The sequence below is a fragment of the Balaenoptera acutorostrata genome, chromosome 1, assembly GCF_949987535.1.
Source record: "Balaenoptera acutorostrata chromosome 1, mBalAcu1.1, whole genome shotgun sequence".
Lineage (NCBI taxonomy): Eukaryota > Metazoa > Chordata > Mammalia > Artiodactyla > Balaenopteridae > Balaenoptera > Balaenoptera acutorostrata.
In genome coordinates, this window is record NC_080064.1 from 183,691,212 (window position 1) to 183,707,636 (window position 16,425).

The window sequence follows — 16,425 nt, forward strand, 5'->3', positions numbered from 1 at the left end:
ATGTCAATAATCACATTAAATTTAAATGTTCTAGATACTCCATTTAAAAGTCAGAGATTGGAAGACTGGATTAAAAAAAAGTAAGACCCTGCCAAAGGATTATATGCTGCCTACAGGAAATACATTTCAAATATAAGACACACATAGGTTAAAAATAAAGGATGATTAAAGATATACTATGCAATTACTAATCCTAAGAAAGCTGGGGTGACTTTATTAATATCAGAAAATATAGATTTTAAAGTAAAAGTGTTTCCCGGGGTAAAGATGGTCACATTGCAAAACAGGTCAATTCATCAAAAGGGTTTGGTACATAAATTCTTAACATTTATGTACCAAACCACAGAGTCTGTGCAGCTATACAAGTCAAAAACTGACAGAAATGAAAGGAGAAATACAAAAATCCGAGATTGTAGGCAAAAATTTCAATACCCCTTTCTCAATAATTAATAGAACAAATTGACAGAAAATCATAAGTATAGAGGTTAAAACAGCACTGTCAACCAACTTGACTTAATTGACATTTATAGAGCACTCAACAGCAGCAGAATACACATATTTTTCTAGTCTACACAAAGCATTTACCAAAATGAATCAAATTCTGGACCATAAAACAAGCCTCAATAAATTTAAAAGAATTCAAGTCATGTAAAGTATGTTATCTGACCATAAACATTAAATAAAATTGGAAATCAATAACACAGTAATCTCTGGAATATCCCTAAATGTTTGGAAAGTAAATAACACACATCTAAATAACCTAAGGGTCAAATAGGAAATGAAAGGGAAATTAGAAAGTATTCTGAACTGAATGAAAATGAAAACACAACGTATCAAAACTGTGGGATGCTGATATAGCAGTCCTTAGTAAGATATTAAACGCACTAAATTGTCTATATTAGAAAAGAAAAAAATTCACAGAAAAACCTTTCCCCTTAAGAAACTAGAAAAAGAAAAGAAATGACCCAAGCCAGGCTAATCAAAATTATTTTCGAGTTTCTAACTAGAGCTCATAGGGGCATCCCTTTTCCCTCATTGTTCATGTGACTGAAAGCATGCAAGACCAAAACTTACAAAACCAAGATTGTGTTTTAAGCCTTTAAGAGCTAGAAAATTTCTCTGGCTTAAAGTATGAACATGTTTGTTTGTTGTTAGAAACAGTAACTGTACCTCATTATTTGTTTTCCTTCTACATTACTAATAGAAATTTCAATATTATTTGGCCATGCGATCATAGAGAATAAACTATATTTCTCAGCCTCCCTGGCAGTTATGTATAGAAATGTAATTTAAGTTCTGGCCAGTGGTATTGTTTCTGTTAACTTTCGCCTCTAAAATGGTGGCTTAAAACAATGAAAACCATTTACTTGGTTTAGAATTCTATGGTTTGGCTCAGCGGTGGTCTGGGCTGGCTTGGCTGATTGTGCCTGAGCTCTTTCATTTATGTGCTTAGCTAGATTGTCAGCTGGCAGTTAGATGATCCAGGAAGGCCTCACTCACGTGTCTAGTGGTTGTCAAGCAGAAGGTTAACTGGGGTGATAGGAGAGGCTATTAGCTGGGGCTTCTAATTCTCTTCCACATGTCCTCGAATCCTCCAACAGGATAGCTTGAGCCTGTTTACAAGGTGGTCTCAGGGTTCCAAGCCCAGCTAGAGAGAATCAACTCCAAGTCTGCAAACATTTCAAACTTCTGCTTGCATCATATTTGCTGACTTACTATTGGCCAGATAAAATCAAATACGTCAACCGAGGGTTAGTGTTAGAAGTATTCTATCAAATAGCATGGAAACAGAAAACTGTTGTATATGACTTTTTGGAAGTGTATTTTTTTTTTTTTAAAGTTTCTTTATTTATCTATTTTTTTTTTGGCTGTGTTGGGTCTCTGTTTCTGTGCGAGGGCTTTCTCTAGTTGTGGCAAGCGGGGGCCACTCTTCATCGCGGTGCGCGGGCCTCTCACTATTGCAGCCTCTCTTGTTGCGGAGCACAGGCTCCAGACGCACAGGCTCAGTAGTTGTGGCTCATGGGCCTAGTTGCTCCGCGGCATGTGGGATCTTCCCAGACCAGGGCTCGAACCCGTGTCCCCTGCATTAGCAGGCAGATTCTCAACCACTGCGCCACCAGGGAAGCCCTGGAAGTGTATTTTTAAAGGGAGGGAGTCACACTCTTCTCTCTACTTCTTGGTGGACAAGAATTGGTCTTAGAGGGTGAATAGATTTATATTCCCTCACATAAAAGGGAGAGAATCTACAGTGAGTTGTACAGAAGTGAACATGTATTTTCAGGTGAATTTTGAGAAACTGATTACAATGAACTCATTTATAAACTATAAAGCGTTTAATCATTTACTTTTAAACCACATTTTAAGCTATTGCTAATATAGAGAAATTATAGGCTATATGCGTTATGCAAACATTTAGGTTAATGAAGTAAGAGTAAAGTTGTGTTATCTTATTTGCAGCTGAGTTTCCCATATGGAGATATTTCATTTTATTGAAAAAAATACCCCATAAGACCAAAGTGTTACACAAATCAAGGCAATAATGAACACTTTTTAGATGATCTATGTAAAAGATGACTAAGAGTTAGGTGTAAAGAGGAAAAGTAGACACACATTAGGGAGGAGTGAGGAGTAGGGAGAGACAAGACAGTTAAATGGTGACTAACTGGGGTGCAGAAGCCTTTGGCGATGTCTAGTTGTAGGGAAACTAAATAGATATTATAAATTGCAAAGTAAAGTTCTCACTCTTCTTTCACCCCAAATCTTTAGTAAAATGCATTGCTTTTTTAAAAATGAGAGCTCCTCTTCTGAAATTTCAAGTTTCATGTCTAGAATGATACAGGGCAGAGCTCTCAGGTGGCAGGAAGATTCCCGAATGGAAGAAGCAGAAATTTAGGGTCAGGGTGGCCATGAGAATATCAGTACACATAGAAGTTTTAAAAACTGAAGGAGAACTTTTGTCCTTCAACAGGAGTGGAATGAGGGTTCGAGGCAATCTTATCTAGATTTCAAGAGGAAGGGAAGCTCCAGGTGATACATGCCTTATATTTGCATAAGAATATAACAAAATAAATAGAAGATAAAGTTTTAGCACAGAGTACACCTTTATTTCTCGTTAGCCTTTTCACTCTTTCTTGCTCTAGATTTTTGAAAGAGTACTCTTTACATGTGGGGCGTATGCAAGGTTATTCTTTGAGAGAAATATAAAGTATGTCCAGTTCCTGAAGGTGCTTGCCATGTGGAGAACAAGACTAATATATGTGAAACAAGAGCAAAAAAAATAGGGTATTCATTAAATGGTAATGGACTTGAAGTGTTATAAGTATGTAATCAGAGGTCTATTCGATGTTCATGGCTTTAAGTAACTCATACCCTTCAATAAATGCCATTTATTTTTGCAGACCAAATCAAATACCTGTTTTGAGTCATAATCTAGTTTCCACGGGGCGGGGTAAGAGTGTGGGTGTGAAACAAAGCCAGACACTATGGGGCAAGTCTCAGTCCTTGCATATCTTTCTGACCTATATGTGTCTTTGATATTGACGTGCATTATTGTCTACAACTCCATCGTGCATGTATAAACCTTTATTTTTCAGAGTACTAGACATTTTGTATCAATTATCTTACCCTTAAATAATGATTCCAGTGAGTTCCTATTTTCCAGATGAGGAAAAATGAGGCAGTGATAGATTTTTAACCGCTATTTAATTAAAAAACCCTTCTCTACCTCTTTGTTACTGAATCCCAACCTCATGTGATATTTTTGGATATCCCTGAGATTAAAGGTAAATCAGACCGTGTCTTTCCACAGGTAGGTAACTTCCCTTTGTGATAACCTTGCCTCCAAATGTGGCATGCTGGATTCAGTCTGAGTGGAAGGAAATCATGGGGAGAGAGGCCAGTGACTTTATGAGAGATCTAATGTCTGTATTCACATCTCTTGTGAAAGTCCGAAGTTATTATTGAATTTCTCAGATTTATTTCACGTGTTATATGTATATATTCCCTAGTGAAAGGTTTTAGCTCTTTCTTTAACCAACATAGCATTATCTATGCATAGAGTAGATAAGCATTATATAGTCTATGTATTTTCATTCTCAAACAGCAGCTTGAAGAGGAAAAATTCTCCTTTGTTCAGCTGTTATTTTAGTTCACAGTGCTCTAAACAAGTAACTTTTTTGCATTTTTTACCACAATGTAAGTCAGTTAAATATACTTGACGTGATTAATTCATAATATAAATGAACCATAAATATGCTGAAATATTCCTAGGAGTAGAGTTGTGTAAAAAAATGTTATTAGGGTCATTATCAGGAGGCATAAATGGATACTATTAAGAACTTTGTTTTAAACATTGTTAAAACCTTGGTGGGATGATATTATTATAGAAAGATTCTTCCTCAGTTGAAGCACCGGGCATGCGCAGAACAAGTTTGGATCGAGGAGTAAATTAGAGGAATGAAACAGAGAGGTGGAGATTGAAGACTAAATTATCGGCTGGCCCTTTTCTATTTTCAGTCTCCCCATGACTATATTTTGATTTCTTTATATGGTGCTTAAGGCTTAATTCCACTTCCCTTTTAGTCATACACTACTGACTTCTATGGGGTTTATTTCCATTCAGTTCTATATATTCACCCGGCTGAAGCTCTCCCATGTTTCTGTGTCAGGAGGGGAAATACCTTATTACCTTCTTGTCTGTTTCACATTTAAAGTTTTTTTTCTCTCCCTGCCCTCTCTGTCTTGTACCTAATGAGCAAATTATCTAAAAATAGATACGTTCATCATCCTACAAAATGTTGTATCTTCTCTAGATCGGAGGCCAGTGTAATTGTAAGAGACACGTGTCTGGCAGACAGTGCAATCAGTGCCAGAACGGATTCTACAACCTACAAGAGCGGGATCTTGATGGCTGCATTCCGTGCAACTGTAATGCCTCTGGGACAGTGGATGGAGATATTACCTGTCATCCAAATTCAGGCCAGTGCAAGTGCAAAGCAAACGTTATTGGTATGTGTAATGCAAAAGTTTGCAGTCACATCTCTATTACTATCTGGAATAAAATCCTCTGTTTGATTTCTTTACTGAAGAGTAAAGCAAATTTCCTTGCTCAAGGCAGGCTGGGAAAAAAAAAAATTTGGATGAAATTAACTGTCTAAAAAATGACTAAATTAATAATTCTCTCAAACTACAGTTTGAAGCTTAGTTTAATCAACCCTTTAGAAGTTTCTTTATTCCGTAGATGCATTAGTTCACATGGTCCCATACTAATAAGTCATAGAAAAATATAATTTGCTTACTGCATAGATGTTTCTTTTAGAAAATTAGCACTTTTTCAAAATGGTTTACACTTAATGAGTTCTAAGCAAATCATTTCCATGCTAGTTTTCTTAATAGACCAAAATAAATGGATTTTTTTTCAAAATATTCTGTGCTGCAGGGTCCTTTGTGATAAATCTTTCCATTTTTTTCTATTATATTTCTTTGAACTGTTCCTATGAAATGCAAAATAAGTCAACATAATTCCGCAGATCATGTATATTGCTAGGGTTAGTTATAAAGGGCCACATAATTTTAATTTTGTAATTCAGCACCAAGCTGATTATAATAAACAGCTACCTTTGGTGTTATTTATCATTTTTTTATACAAGACGTGCTTTTTTTGTTTGTTACTCCCACAGGTATTTTTCAGAAATTAGATTTGATTATAGTAATTTATTACATCCAACATTTTTGAGGGGAACCACAGCCATATAAGGACAAAATTTATCAAGTGCCTGAAATGCACTATGTACATAATGCACTTTGAAATTTTGATATATGAGAATATTATGAGAGGAAAGTTTCCAGATAAAGTGAGTCTTGGATTGTAACTGAACACATCTTGGTTCATATAGGAAGTTTGAAAAAGACCTTTACCTTTCTATTGTCATTCAAGACACCAAGTCTTCCATGGTTTTTCTAACACTGACCTGAACCTTATAATAATAAAAACATGCCTGGCAGACACACACACACACACACACACACACACACACACACACACACATGCCTGCAAACGTGCATATACACAAACATACGAACATATCATTTGGAGTAACATTTTCATTTCTGTGATATAACACTAAAGCTAATTCTTTATCTTTTATATATGTTGGTATGCATACATCATTTTGTACAATTCAGCTAGACAAGCATTTCATTTAATTTAATAAAAAAGAATATGGGCTTGCACATATTCATGGTATTATGCAAGATTTATAGTATTACACAATTTATGGTATTACACAAGATTTCTCTGGTTTAAAGAAGATTAAATCAAAATCTTTACCAAAACTTGCCCTTATGCATTTTAAGCATACAAAAGCTAACTTTTCAGGGACAAAAAGAAAAGAATACCTAACTTATAAATAGAAGCACACTTTTGTATAAGTTTATCTGTGATGTTGAATGAAGTCCTCCAAGTTCAATCCATACAGCATGCTTTGTTCTTTGATATAAAATACACTTTAAATTCAAGCTGTGAAAACAAAATTTAAAGAAAGGGCTTTAGAGACAATCAAATGGTTACAGCTCTGTATCAATAAAATCTTTCCTGTGGTAGTTAGATTCCAGAGCTTAAGGAAGGATCAAAGAATCAAACTTTACTATTTACTTAGAATTTGTTATGGCCTCCCTGCCATTTACCTGTGTTATTGGTTGATCCAGGTAGTTTTCTGCAGGAAAATATAAATACATACTTTTTGAAGATGAAATCATCAGTTTGATATTACTATCTCTAGGGTTATTTCCGCACATACAGTATTTTTTAATAGAAATGTAAACTTGATATGTTTATATATTTCTTTTCCTAATGGGACTAGCAAGTAACCTTATTCAATTTTACCTTGTTCATATGATTAAAAAAACAACAGAAAATACAAGTGTATGTTGTATGTGCTTCAGAAAGCAAACTGTTAGATTTAACAAAACTGTTAAAGCTTACTAATGATTCGATCACCAGTAAAATACATTAGCACCAATAATTTTATTAAAGTAGGTCATTCATCTAGAATAAAAAGGGAGAAGAATGTGAATTAAATGCCAAGTGTGCTAACTCGCCTGTACTTTTTAACACCGAATGTGATGCCCTGTAGGCCTTCCTGAGTATCGTTAGGAATAGATTACCTGTCAGGAATATGTATGGCATATTCAAATAAGCACTGCGCATATTTTTAAAACTGATATGATGTGAATCCATGTAGACCAATTTTAATAGTTCAAAATGAGTCATAATTCTTGTTAACAATACAGTTATTTTTAAAATTTGCAGCAATAGTGGTCCTTTTTTATTTTCCTTATTGAAATTAAATGATATGCCTTAGGTGAGTCATTCATCACTGTTAAAGAACTTGCCTTCCATTGGAGTTCTTGAATTTTTATCCATATATATATACATATATATTATGCGTTTCCTTCCAGTTTAGGAAATGCTTTTCTGCATATGGTTTCCTGAGTGTGTTTTTGACTGTTATTTCACGACTAATTTTTTTAATGCTATTATAGCTTGAAATAAATGTTTCAATAGATTCAACCTCACATAGTCACTTATTTAAATTCATGGATATGTGAAGACTAGCTAAAGAAAGTATTTTGCCTCTCAACATTTACTCTTCAATTTTTTTATTCCTTTCCCTTGTAACACTCTTTTTTGAAACAAAACAAAGTTGTCAGATTTAAGTGTAGGTGATAAAACATTTTTCTCTGTATGTAAAATGTACATATGTTTGTACTCCTTTAAGTAGAAGTAATGTAAACAGCAGAATTTACTTAGTGTTTAAAGAGGTATGTTCTGAATCACACAATATGACAAGCAATGTGATTGCTTTATGAGCCAAGGAGAGCATAATTTATATTAATTGAAAAATGATAAAATATAGGAGTGTATAAAAGCATTGAGATACAGTTGCTCTGGATAACTTTTATTTATATTAATTATTTAATTGTGTGAGATTCAGAAGTAAGTATGCGTACTGTTATCATAAAAATAGTTATAGCTTATCATTTATTAAACATTTTGGGAGGATGCTGATTTCTAGGAAAATAACTTATGTGGTAATATGCAATTCTTCTATATGGCTTTGAAAATGTATTTCCCTCTCAACTTTTAAATGAACATACTTCGTTACTATGAAATAACTAAGAATAATGGTTTTAATATAGTTAAATAATTTTAAAATAATAGTTCTGATATTTGTTAAAGAGGAAAAGAGTTCCAGTGTGTGCAACAGAAGCAATATATCCATTAAGCATTTCTCTTTGCAGTAATGAATAAAATTTTATAGAGCACATTGCAAAAATAAAGTGGTATGTGAGTGCAAGTTAAGTATTGCCATCGTATTTTGAGTATATGATCAGCCCTCTTTGGCATTACTTGTGAAAAAAAATCACTCAACATTTTATTGTGCCTGTATTAAATGTGGACAGTAGCATTGTTTGTGCTACAGCTATCTTGAAAGCTTGAATGCAGTTGTTTTCACATCTTTACCTTTTTAAACACATTTTTCTCTTTAGGGCTTAGATGTGATCATTGCAATTTTGGATTTAAATTTCTCCGAAGTGTTAATGACGATGGCTGTGAGCCCTGCCAGTGTAACCTCCACGGCTCAGTGAACAAACTCTGCAATCCTCTTTCTGGGCAGTGTAAGTGCAAACAAGAAGTCAAAGGACTTCAGTGCGATACCTGCAGAGAACACTTTTATGGACTGGACACCACCGGTTGTAAGGCCTGTGACTGCGACGTAGCTGGGTCCCGGTCTGGGACCGTCTGTGATGCTCGGACAGGACAGTGCATCTGTAATCCCAATGTTGGAGGGAGACGGTGCAGTGAATGTTTGGAGGGATACTTCTACCTACAGCAAAACAGTTCTTTCCTCTGTCTGCCTTGTAACTGTGATAAGGCTGGGACAGTAAATGGCTCTCTGCTGTGTGACAAATCAACAGGACGGTGTCTCTGCAAATTAGGAGTAACAGGTCTTCGCTGTAATCAGTGTGAGCCTCACAGGTACCATCTGACCATTGGCAATTTTCAAGGCTGCCAGATGTGTGAGTGTGACCCCTTGGGGACATTACCTGGGACCATTTGTGACCCAATCAGTGGCCAGTGCCTATGTTTGCCGCATCGTCAAGGAAGAAGGTGTAATCAGTGTCAACCAGGTAAGAGAGCAACGTGTTACATTTTCAGTACACGAAGGTTTTCTTTTTATCCCATATCAGGTGATTCCTCTTTGCTTCTCGGTCAGGACTTCTAAAAAGTTAATCTCCAACACCTTTGTTGCATTTATATCATTATCTAATAGAGATATAACTAGTTTATTTAAAATTATGTGGCATATTTGTGTTGCTGTATTTGGGAGTGACCCTTTAGATGAATGCCAGCCAATCAGACATTTCACAACTGAGACTTACTTTTATTTAATTTCTCAACTTGAAGTAAATCCCCTTTTAACAGCTGAAAAAAAACAAGAAAAGCAAGAATACATTTTATATTCTAGAGAAAGAGAAACTTGAGTTGATCATCCACACAATGCCAATATTCAGATGATGAACTGATTTTCTGAATAAAAGCTGACCAAGTGTTTTTACTAAATGAGTTATATGTTCTGGCATCAAATAGAAACATCTAAAATAATTTTAATGCCATTAAATTAATAAAATAGGCTACTGTTCAGTCCTACTGTGCCCATCTTTCCAGGTTTCCCAGTTGGAAGAAAGATGGACCCAATCCATAACTTTCTCCTTGACTTGATATGATTTAACTAAAGCAATATACTTCCTTTATAATACATTCATCATGAGGTTATGATAAATATAAATATCGGTTGTTTAACAGCTGTACTAATTGTTGTCCTGTCTAGCAAAGTCAGCTCTGAGTTATCTGACCCTGTGAAAATGAGGGTGATGCCAATTCAGAAGGGTGATTTGCCTGCCAGGGAAGGGTAGGACTAAAGTCTTGTTTTGCATAACAAGGAACTCGGCTTAGGAGAATTGAACCAAACCTCTCCCTTGGCATTGGTCAGTGTGACAAGTAAATCCAAAGAGACAGAAAACAAATGATGAATAGTTAATTCTCTTTGAGATAAAATATCAGAAAAAAATGTGAACTAGCTTCACCATAAATGCAGGCATTATTGTCAGTGACTGTCCCATAAAACCTTATATGGAGCAACTCAGTCAGGACTCAGGAACTAGAAAACTCTCATTGATATGTATTCATTCATTCATTCCCACCCTCCGTCTCTTTCTGCAGCAGGGCACTCTGCTTCTCTCTTCCTCTCTGCGTGGTTAGGTAGCCACCCCGTCTCCTGAGTTTGCTTATGGTTCTAGTTGCAGCTATACAGAGAGACATTAGCTGCTTCTTGGTTACAGTTCCAAGAGTGAGATTCTAATTGACTCAGTTTTGTCAGGGTGGCCATGTCTGAGCCAATTCACTGTGGCGAGTGGTGTCAGGATCACATACAATAAGCATGGCTTCTAGGGACTACTCCTTCAGGTAGGAGCAAGGTGGTAAGTATCCCAGAAAACAGGAAGATTATTGAGAGTTGACCAGATGGCCCACCTGACAGCTGCAGTGTACTACATTCTTTCAGCTTCAGATTTATCCTTGTAAATTTGCAATCAATTATTATTTTTTATATCCTAAGATGATTTTTTTTCACTATTTATTAATATCTCTAATTTTGGAAAGAAAGTAGTCAGTTTCCTGCACAAATAACCATGATGTATATAACCTTCTTTGTAAATAAACCAGCAAAAGTTAACAGAGCAAATGTTATATGCTTTTGAGTCGTTATCCATGGTTCAAATTTATTGAGTGTTTCATTCTGACCTAGAATATAGCTATGCCACAGAACTAGAGACCAGTGGGCTCAAATCAGAACAGGAGGATCAGGGGTAGAAAAAAGAGACTGATATATTGCTTGGATAGAGTTCTATTGGAGAGTTTTGATTCCTAGAAATATCTAAGAGATTCCTAGAAAACTAAGCAGAGGCAAATTTTTCAAGAAAGGAAATATAATCAAGCATATTATAGGGTATAACTGTGAAATAGATTTATGTAGTCATAATAAGATTATCTCTGAAAAGTGATTTAACCAACTAAAGAGATTATTGAGGAGGAGGTATAAAGAGCTCAATATTCATTTTCTATAGTAGAAAGACAGTAGTCTAAATTTTAAAAGTTGAGATGTAAAAATACATGTATGTTATTCAGAAATAGAGAAATGAAAGCCAGAAGAAACATCTGTAGGAGTTGAAGGTGATTGCTCTAGGCAGGGAAATTCCTGGGAGAAGGATGGAACAGCAGGCTGCCATTTTACATTCTGAGTCTTTAAGTTCTGTTTGATTTTAAAGACTATCTGCACGTAAATTTTGATAGAAATGAAAAGTTAAAAATTACTGGAAAAATCATACTCAATTCTCATGGTCTCCTGACCCCTTTCTCTTGGGGATTTATCTGGTATAGTGTTGTTTTTTTTAGGAGAATAATTTCTTAGTAGCTGTTTGCCTAAGTACAGATGACACAAAACTCCTCTCCAAAGGTGTATGGCAAACTATCCTCTCTTTTAAGGAGGATATAGAATGGGGATCATCACTATTAATGAAAATAATTATCATATTTAAAGTTACCTTGTATTTTATTTACTAGTGCAGTTGTCTTAGTTCCTTTGAGTTTTGATATCTTGACAGTAAGGATTATATTATGCAACTTACATAGCCACAATATTGATATAATTCCTTGTATATTGCATGCAGTCAGTAAGTGGTTTGTTTAATTGAAATGAGAAATAATCAGGAGTTTTAACAGGACATCTGTATTAGGTAGGGTTCTCCAGAGAAAAAGAACCAGTAGGAGATGTCTGTGTGTATATACATACATACATACATATATATGTATTTTTTTTCCACTGAATATATTCGTCCATGGGAGGATCTGAACTCCTGATCCTCCTGTCCTGATTTAAGTCTGTTGATCTGTAGTTCTGTCGCATGCTGTATCCTAGGTCTTACTTTTGCAGCTGTACTGAAGATTTCCTTCACATCTCCTGTGGTGGATCCCCTGTTTCCTGAATCCTATGTGTTCTTTTTTCTTGATTTATTTGTGTCTTTGGTAGAGCAAATGCTCCAGTAGCTTCTGAAAAGGAGTATAGGGGAGGAAAGTGATTTTTTTTTAGAATTTTGAACACCTGAAATTATCTTTATTCCATACTCATAACTGTTTGAAATTGTACCATTATATAGAATCCTTTTCACTCAATAAATTTATTTCACCATTATCTTCTAGCAGTACCAACTAGATTCTTGTTTCTTTCTCTTTTTTTTACATTCCAGAAGCTTTACCATTTCTATATCCCTCATTTCAGAAAATTTCATGATGAGTTGATTTTTCGATAGATACTTTTTCTGGTAATTCAGTGGGGCATTTTGTCTGTAGATTAATGTTCTTATGTTTTGGGAAAAGCTATAAAACACCCTCATAGCAACATCTAGACCAGTGTTTGACTGAACAATTTGACACCAAATCTAGCCAAGTTGACCCAGAAAATTAACCATCACAGGTACCCTTTCATATAATCCCCCTGTTCACTGTAGCACTTCATCCCTGTACCTGTTGAGTACAAACCCCCTCTGGCATAACTTCTAAAGAGAAAACTCATTTTCTTTTCCCAAAATGTGAGAGGGAAAACCTTCTGTTTGGGGAAAGTCACACCTGCCTTCAGAAATCTCTGAAGCCTTCAGTTTCACTTTTTTCCCAGAGTTATGAAAACCTGTGTCAATTAGCTTCTTGTTGGCCTGTCCACCTGCAAGTGCTTGGCTTTTACTTGTAGACATCTGTCCTTAGCGGCAATTTCCTCTTCTGTTCTTTTTTTTTTTCTTTTATTTAATTTTTTGGACTTTAGAAGGGAAAAATTGTCAATCAACCAAGCTTAACTGAAAATGTTACCCTAGTATTTTCTGGGTTTAATCTTTTCAGATCAAATCCTTGCAGTCATCCTTGAGTTTTCCCATAATTCTTGTCTCTTCTATCAAAATCAATCTTGTTGGTTTCACATATATCCAGGATTTGACCACTTCTCACCACCCTCACTTATCCATCTTGGTCCAAGCCGTGGTCACGTTTCTCCTGGACTATCCCAATAGCTGCCTGAACTCCCTGTTTCTCCTCTTTATCCTTCTCCAACATGAAGGCAAAGTGATGTGTTCAGACTTCAGTCAGATCATATCACCGTACCCTGCACTGGCTCTCCATCATTGTAAGGAAACAGCAAAGTTGATGGACTCTAATGGCCCCCATGATTTGTAATGCCCATGACCTCCAGGACCTCATTTCCAGACATAGGTTGTTCCTCTCCAGCCTACAAGTCTCATTGCTTTTCTCAGGTTGTTCAGTGCTCTATATCAGGGCATGGAGCACATCACCATAGTAGGGGGTCCATATATATTTCCTGAACTAGTGAATGACTACATTGAAGAATACCTCAATGCCCTTCTCCTCTTTTTAGGCATAGGCATAGTGCAAGCCTGTGAGTGTTTCTTTAGCTACACATAGGGAGGATATGGCATTCTACCTTGCAAGGGAGGAAAGACACTAGTGGCCTAAGGACCTAATGCAGTTTTTGGACAGCACAAGGTATTCTGTACACATATGCATAGCCTATGGAAAAGTCAAAGTGTGTTTGTGGACCTCTTTTTTTTTTTTTCTTTTTTTCTGTTCTGCATTTTTCTACCTTCAGAAACTACTTTGAGTTTTGTTTTCTGGGTTTTATCGTCTCTGCCCTTGAAACTTAGACGGAAAAAAAGAAACCCTGATCCTGAAGTATCTTTATTATAAACGGATGCTTCACGGTAGCCAGCCTTGCAGTGGGCACATTAAAATGCACTGCTGCAATCGGAAGCTTTCTTTCTACTTCTTTAAACACATCTGAGAGAACTAGATTATATCCTACAGGGGGGAACACCACACTGATGTGTGCGAGCATCGAGGCGCGGAGGGAGCAGGATGGATAGTGGCGGTGAACGAGGGAGCCCAAGGACTCCAGCCTGCCTTTTTCATCTGTGATTGTAAATATCACTGACCATCCTAGACTAGTACACATGGACTCTTGTCCTACTTTCGTAAAAAGCATTATTAAGGAAGGTGCATATAATGAAACCTCATGTATTATTAAACTAACCTTACTAGGAATGTGCAAGGAATAGGCTTAATTCAACGAAAATTTATAAGCAATTTGTTAAAGCAGCAGTGCACATTAGAAGGTACATTAGAGCCACACTGGTTTTAATATGCCATTCAATAACTCGAAAAGAGGTTAAGAACGCTGCTTAACCCCCATTAAGTATTTTTAAAATGCTTTAATTTAAAATTATTTGGAGTGTGTGAATATATATATGAATGTACACATACCTACGCTCATAAATAGAGCACTGAATATGTTTTCCCGGTTCGTTTTTTCAGGACTGGATGACCTCATAACATTTGGCAGCAGGCACTTAATCAGAGGCCAGGCCGAGAAAGGCAGGGAACGGTGTCAAGGCATCCCCAGCCAGTGACCCACCCTTGTCCTTGAGAACTAGAGGCAGGGAGGGTTTATTGAGGATCCTGCAGCTTTGGAATAAAATAAAGGCTAATTTATAATGAAAACGGCTTCACATGACATGTTTCGTGCTAATAGGACAATTCCTCATGCTTCCCTCTGGTATTTACTTTGGGTTTGCTTTTATAACTCATACAGACCATTAGAAAATAAAGTATCTTGTTTCATTAAGAAGCGTATCATATTTGTCAAGAAATGAGCTCATCAACCAGAATTGCATGCAAGACCCTGCCAATGGAATTAGAATTAGATGGCTGATACTCCATTAAAAATCAGTGCATCAAAGTTGAGATCCGATTATGACACATGCCCCAGTGTTCAGTGAAACGGCTTTTCCAGATTAGCATGTTTTTCACAGAAAGACCACAGAGTAAGAGCCTTTTCCTTAATAAACCACCAGGAAGGAATCTTGTCATAGGAAATATGGATCACAATCCTACGCACATCTGGGAAAAAAAAAAAAAAAGGATATTGACAGGTCATTATTTAAATTTTAGGAAAATCCCACTTTCACTGAAAACTGCCTAGTAAAAATCACAATGATGATAATAGATAATATTTACCAAGTGTATACTGTATGCCAGACCCTGGAATAGTGTTTTATCTAAAAAAATTCCATTTAGTATGCACACTATTTCTATGATGGAAGGACCAGTATTATTTCCTTAGGGGAAATGGAATCTCATTAAGTAGAAGAGCCCATTTACAAGCCCAAGTCCATCTGACCCCAGAATCTGCACTCTGAAAGAGTGAAACTTTTATTCTGAATAACTCTTTATTTGTTATAAACATTCACTTAACAAATATTTGAGGGTGGGTTGAAATAGAGACTCTTAGAAGTGTCTGTAACCTCCCCCCAACGCTCAAACTCATCTCAACCCATGTTTCTCGCTACTGCTTCAGGTCCTGAGATATTTCATTTGTTGTGCTGAATCTGAGTAATAGTTACAAAATAAAAATGAACAGAGCTGTGAGCAGCTACAGTGATCAAGTAATGAAGATCTGACTGAAGGGTCTAGAAATGGGCTTACTCCATGGACAAAGTTAGAGAAGTGTTTGAGATGTTTGCCATGGCATAGGACAGAGACTTTAGAGCATGCATCTGAAAAATATTGAGACTGAGAAAAGTGAGAGCAAAGAAAAAGTTTTGCTGTGGATTATGAATATACATGTGTATCTGTGCACTGTAATCTCTCAGACATAATCAATCAGAGCTGTGCTTCTTTATATTCATTGTTGTTATTGGATTTGATTCTTAGAGAATGTACTTATGAAGGCTTCTCATGGATACTCAAATAGGAAAACCAGGTTTTTTATAAAACAGAAAGTCCAATAGAATAATTTCCCTTATATAAGCATCTTATTCTATCCTTCATTCTACGAACTGGAGACATATTTTTGGAGTGATATTTTCTTTCTGAAGCTCTGTTCCATCCGTTGATCTGGCAAGGATTACATTTTGAATTTATCGTGCTTATCCATATACATTTCCTACTAATCCTCCCTGATACCCTACCTCTTCTAACCACTCTCATGACTCACAGATTTATGTTTACCATTTTCTTTTCGGTATTAAAGATATCATCTGATAATTGTAAAGAGTAACAGATATCCTCCCATCCATCTACTCATCCATCCTTTCAGCCATCTATCCATTTCCTTCATATATCCATTTTTTTCAATTAACATCTATTGAATAAATTACTGTTCACCAGAGCCTGTGCTGCTGTAAGATATACAACCAGAAATATATTAAGGCATTACAGTTTAGTAGGGGAAACTGACTCATATGTAA

At 36.0% G+C, this 16,425-nt stretch overlaps 1 protein-coding gene across 1 annotated transcript in view; it reads left to right on the forward strand.

The window, feature by feature from the left end:
* The window catches only part of USH2A (usherin), an 800,956-nt gene that overhangs the window by 150,048 nt on the left and 634,483 nt on the right, over nt 1-16,425 (forward strand). Inside the window, exons 11-12 of the mRNA XM_057531465.1 lie at nt 4,812-5,007; nt 8,551-9,192. Coding sequence (XP_057387448.1) covers nt 4,812-5,007; nt 8,551-9,192 — 838 coding nt within the window. The remainder of the gene's footprint in view (nt 1-4,811; nt 5,008-8,550; nt 9,193-16,425) is intronic.